This window comes from Antrostomus carolinensis, unplaced genomic scaffold (assembly GCF_000700745.2).
Source record: "Antrostomus carolinensis isolate BGI_N321 unplaced genomic scaffold, ASM70074v2 scaffold21181, whole genome shotgun sequence".
In the NCBI taxonomy this organism is placed as follows: Eukaryota; Metazoa; Chordata; class Aves; order Caprimulgiformes; family Caprimulgidae; genus Antrostomus; species Antrostomus carolinensis.
This window is the reverse complement of record NW_010293760.1, coordinates 28888-34679: the sequence shown is the minus strand read 5'-3', so window position 1 is coordinate 34679 and position 5792 is coordinate 28888. Positions and strand designations below refer to the sequence as shown.

Here is a 5792-nt window from a genome sequence, read left to right as displayed (position 1 = left end):
AAAATTCATAATAACTAAATACATTTTTCAACAGAATATTACAAAGTTTCCTTTAGGACTAGCAATCAAGTCTGACAAATTCCACAAGACATAGGGAACTTCAAGTATGTAGAAAGAGCCCAATATTAGACAGTGGTAAGTGGTTTTCATAATTGGAAACATTTAATGCAAGTACCTGTAACTGCAACCATGTTATACGAGTGTATATATATATATACACACATATATATATACACACACACACCGAAACAGACATAAACACCCACTGAAACATCATTACAAGAGCCAAACAGACACCTTGCTTCATTATGGATTCTGCACATCACTGCTCTTAAGTACTACAGAAGTTGCATCATGTTTGTTTTTTTTTTATTCAGCATCTTCATTAAGAACTATTCTTTTAAGAACCAAACCACTTCTATTACAAGAAGAGGTACCGCAGGCCAAATTCACATCTAGTGTAAACAGGTTCCAAACAACCAAACAGAAGTTGCATCCACTTCTTACCAGCTTTGACTTTGGTTTTGCTGTTCAGCTGGATCACCAGTCTCCTTTACTTGCAGGAAGAAGTTTGATAAGAAATCAATGCCCATATCAAAACTTATGTGGGAACCAAGAAATGCAGAACATTGTATCAAACCATTGTACAACACCTCTACTGTAGAGAGTTTCAAACATCTCAGGAGCTTGAGACTGCTTAACCCGAACTCTGGAAAAGCACATTTCTCTATGGACATGCAAAGGCATTTAAATATGAAACCTAGGTGTTACAACACTTCATTTTCTGTCCTCTTATGGTGTAGACCTCAAGAACACAACTGTGTGTCCCATTATAAAACCAAAGCACCCTTGAGCATTGCAAATTCTAAACAGCAAGGGCTGAAAAGAAGGGCATCTGGAAGTGATCTACACATTACAGAACATGGTGTTTCACAAGTCTCAGAACAGTTCAGTTCATACTTTCTGGGATAGCTTCCCCTATACCTTTGCCCCAATATAGAGCTGTAATTTTCAGTAACTCTTTTACCCCTGAATTATTTGCTACCACATACAAAACATGCCACAGAAGTGGCAATCTGGGCTAAACATTTAATAACATGTCCTGTTTGTCCTTTATTAACAATTACAATCAGCAGAAAGAAAAACTATTCACTCAACTCATTTATTTCATGATTTATATGTAAGTCATGTAGCAACTTAACATTGGTGTTACACATTTGTGCTTCCGTTCTCTGGCACTTGGAGGAAGAATTCATTTCCAAATAATCACATCTTGCTGAAGCATTCCTTTGCATTTGTCCAAACTTGAATCCCCTTTAAAAAAAAGTTAAAAATTAATAGGTGGAAATACACTTTATTCACAAACCTCATCAACAGACTTTCTTTCACAAAAGACCCTACAAAAAAGTCCCACAGAAGTTCACACAAGAATAAGGCTGAGACCACACTGCCTCTTATGTACATCAACATTAACGTGTCACTGAGAGTAGGATGGAATATGTGGGAGATTTTACGCTAGTGACTCCCAACCTTCTGTGACTGCAATGTTCCCAGTTATTGAGAGTCTGCATCTGATCCCCTGCTGATATGATAAATACACCAGCCTGGCCAATTAAACAAGCTAAACGTACCTTTTTGCACATGCTGATCTGCATAACAGCATAGCTTATGAGCGCCTCCTTTAAATCGTGATTCTTTTGCTCTTTAAACCGTTCAATGTCAGTCCAGGCACTTTTCACAAAGTCTCTGGAATGAAAAAGCAGTATTTCTGTCAGTAAGCATTTTGCATGTTCCAGCCTCAGCTCCATCTGCCTTCCTCTGGAGTCTCAGCAGAGAAGCTATGAATGACACAGCGCTCCATATCTCAGTTGGCAAACCAAGTCTTGTTATTGTTACGCATCCCACAGTGTCCTCATTTTATAATTGGCACTACTACCTAATTCTTCATCATCTTCTCAAGGCTTTTAAACCAGAGAATCAGTTTCACAGGATGTGTTGGGTTGCTTGGTGGGTTGGTTTTTCCCCAGTAAGCATCACTGCCATGGAGCCAGCATGATTGAGAATAGACTTCTTTCCTCAGATACTGTTGGGGTAACTAAGTATCTTTATGCAAACATTCTGCACACAGTATTGCACATTTCTTTCTCAATTGTCAAGTCAGAATCTTGGTCTTTCCAATGTGAAAACTCGCTTGTCTTCAGGATTTGAGACACTCAAGTACAACAAACATTACAATGCAAAACTAGGTAATTCACTTTAGGAATTAATTTTGTTGGTTTGGTGATGTGTCTTCAGTGTCCTTAACTAAAATGGAGGTAGATTTCTGCAATTCATAGCTTTCATTTGTGCTGGACTATACATATAAGGCAAGCATTCAATTGAAAATTGCTTCCAGAGCTACAAAAGCAGATCTCCAGTGCTTCTGCCAAAATGGTTAAGAAATTGCATTTACTGAGCATCTTGTTGTTTTGAACTATTCATGAACTAGTCTTATCTTTCCAGTTCTAATCCTAATATATTAGGAGATAACCACGTTTACCCCCTGTGTTATAGGATCAATGTGTTCTGACACAAACACATTGCTTCAGGAATGCGAGTTCTTATTTTTCATGTTTGCATTCCTGAAAAAAATTTCATTAGAGCACCAAGAAGCAGTTACTCAAACAATCCACCGGAACTTCTAATCTCTTTCAAACAGGAGTCCGGTTGTCCCCCATATGAGAAGCTGCAGAATATTAGCTCAGGACCCATATACATAAACCAAACTAAATACTGCATTTTAAGCAAATCAGCTTTTGAGTCTTAGGCTATTCAGCTGCAAGCCCACCTGCTAAATATATTACTAGTTGAACATAAAAGCATAGGAGTCAGCCATTAGAGTGGGCTCAGTAACTGGGAAAGTCATCAGGTTTTACATAAGCCATACGCTCAGACCAGAAGCTAACTGCATGTACTGTACTTTATTTCACAACTTGCAGCTGACAGGAGCTTTTATAGACAGCTCATAAACACCAAGAACATATTAAAAACACTTATAAAATGCAAACACCTTAAAGAGCATCCAGTCAAGGAGTTTTGCTAAGACAAGACCTGTGTTTTCTTTGCAAAAGTCTAGCCCATTTACCTGCTCTCCAGATTTTTAGACTTAAGTTGTTCTTCTCCTTCCTGTATCTGTTCTTCTAGAACCTTTATCTTGGCTTCTCTCTGCTCAGGAGTTTCCTGCCCAAAGAGTTTGCTGGTCATTCCTTTCAGGGAGAATGTTCTCACAGTCTACAAAAAAAAAAAAAAAAAAAAAAAAAGACACTCTAGGTTTGGGTTTCTTGAGCACAGCCACAAGTCATTGTGATTTTTTAAAATTTTTACAAGCATTTGGGCTTATTCTTATTATTATTCTGCTGACTTTTTGCTTTAACTTCTGTTTCATGAATGTCCCACTGATAAATAGCTATAGAAGGTATGGTGGCTCACATCAGACTAAGCAAAGTGGGGAGGAAGTAATTTCATGTTCAAACTCTTAAGGCTGGTCTGTGGACTGGAACACAAGTGAGTCATTCCACTGGCACAGGTAACCTTTCAGAGCAATTCTCTTTCTGAAGAAAGAAAGAGCCTAAGTCTTGTGTTCTATACAAGAAAGAAAAGCCATAAAGTAGTTGTGTAAAGAGTATCAATAGATCCAACAGCAATATGAAGAATTCTAAACACTTTTTTGAAGTCATCACTTTAAGATACTGTTTTAACATTAACTTCTATATCAAAGGGACTGGCCACATATCAGTAATATCCACCTTTTAAAAGGCAGAGGAAGCCTTTCAGAATTTTCATCTTCAGGATAGAGTTGTTTGTGTCTTTCTGCTCAGGTCATATTTCCTACAACCCTTTACTTGCTCAGCATTCAATAAAAGTAGCTTGGTACAAACAGGTTATGTCACCAAGAACCAAGTTACTTCAAACCTCTGATGCCTACAGCTCGTATGATACCACTTCTCATAAGCAGCAGCCAACATGCTAATGCTATTTAAATGTCAGTCTAAGTAATTTGGATCAAACAAAAAACAACACAAAAAAAGACATCTTTGAGAAGAAAGTAGAAAGACTCACGCCAGTTGCCAGCTCCTCACACTGCTGTTTCTTAGATGTTAGGTCCTGTGCAGCCATTTCCAAGTCATATTGCATTAGTTCGTGTTTCCTGCAAACTGCCCTGAAAAGCAAGCAATGAAAGACCTGTCACATAATACTTTGTTTTGCTACGTTTTCCTCCATTTAAACTTTACAAACGGCACCATGCCTTTTTTTCTTTTCCTGTAAGCAGCACATTCAGTTATTCATCTAGCTCAAACTCAACAGCCTTATCACAGAATGCATAACTCTGCAAATGCTGTTCTTAAAACAAGCTTGGATCAAAGTATAAAGAAAGTTCTTACTACAGCACCATTCTGCTCTTCTGCTCCTCTTTTCAGACTCATTCTGAGACATTCTCAGCAATACAAGCCCTACAAACTACTTACAGACACCCCTGTCAAACAGTTTTATTTAAAATACATCACAGAAAAATCACTATGACAAAAGGCACCTGGAGATGGTACCTGTCACAGCAGCAATGTGTCAATCACTCAAAATTCTTCACATTTTGTTTTTTAAACAGCTTAATCTGTGCTCCTAGACTCATACAGTGCCTTTCATCTGGAAAAGAGGAGAGTTTCCTCTGACCACCTGCAGTAAGTCCCAGTCCTGTGTGGGCTGATGATGCTACATCCGTACTCCAAGGCCAGATGCATGTTCACCTCCCATGAGTGGATATTTGTGCTCTGGGTTCCCACACAGCAGCCGTCACACACGCCAACCTGATTCTCTACAGCACTACTGGACCTCTCCAAGATGTCCAGAGTCAGCTCATGGAGAGCACAATAGCTTTAGGTGCCATCTTACAGCATAAAGCAATTTCCTTTTGTATCCATGCTTGTAAGGGAGGACTGCCCTATAAAGCCTAATGTAAAAAAAAAATATCAAATCAGTATTTAGCTGCCCAATACTGCACAGCAGATGAAAGTTATATAAGGACACTTTGAAACCTGCTGAATTTGTAATGGCTGTAGCAGCTCTGTTTGGCCTATCTCATTTGAAAGTTGAGGCACTATTATACCAGAAACCAAGGAAATAGTGTAACCAGAGGAATAAACAGCATCACCTTCCACATTATACAGAATTTAACATTTCTGTCATTTCACTATTGATCAGCCCAGTTTTAATTTTTATTGCCACCCACATGGCAATCAAATATGAGTAAGCAAAATAAGAGGTAAGAACTTGGAGATTGCACAACATGGAAATTTCCACTTCTTGGAAAACAGAAGGGGACATCAAACTAAATTCAACACCATCATGATGTTAGCAGAAAGGACTACAGCTTTCACTTGAGCTATACACTTCTATACATACCGTAGTGCTTCTGCATAGAAGAGATATTCTTTCAGCTGATCTGCATAATGTTCCTCTTCTTCCAGTATGTCATCAATAGAAGCTGCATATCTGTTGGAAAAACATGGTTAAATATAATGTTCCTTAATTTACCCTTTAAGGACTACACATACATTAACAAGGGAAGACACCTGTCCGACAGAAACACTCATCACAAAGTAAAACAGTGAAAGGCTCTTCCAAAAAGGGTTCTTCCTTTGTTTTTTTTTAATTAAACTCTGTATCAGCTAATATAAGCACTCCTGCAGGCCTGTCTATTTGGTTGTTACTACAATACATCTTTTGACAAGTACAAGATCTATCATAAGTTTCCTGCT

General features: G+C 38.3%; 1 protein-coding gene across 1 annotated transcript in view; it reads right to left on the bottom strand.

Moving 5' to 3' along the window:
* Positions 1-405: 405 nt before the first annotated feature.
* SNX4 (sorting nexin 4) overlaps positions 406-5792 on the bottom strand; it is a 33425-nt gene continuing 28038 nt past the window's right edge. The window contains exons 9-13 of the mRNA XM_010177422.2: positions 5437-5526; positions 4099-4198; positions 3125-3270; positions 1632-1746; positions 406-1314 (exon numbers count right to left, since the gene is read on the bottom strand). Of these exons, the coding sequence (XP_010175724.1) occupies positions 1267-1314; positions 1632-1746; positions 3125-3270; positions 4099-4198; positions 5437-5526 (499 nt within the window). The 3' untranslated portion in view covers positions 406-1266. The remainder of the gene's footprint in view (positions 1315-1631; positions 1747-3124; positions 3271-4098; positions 4199-5436; positions 5527-5792) is intronic.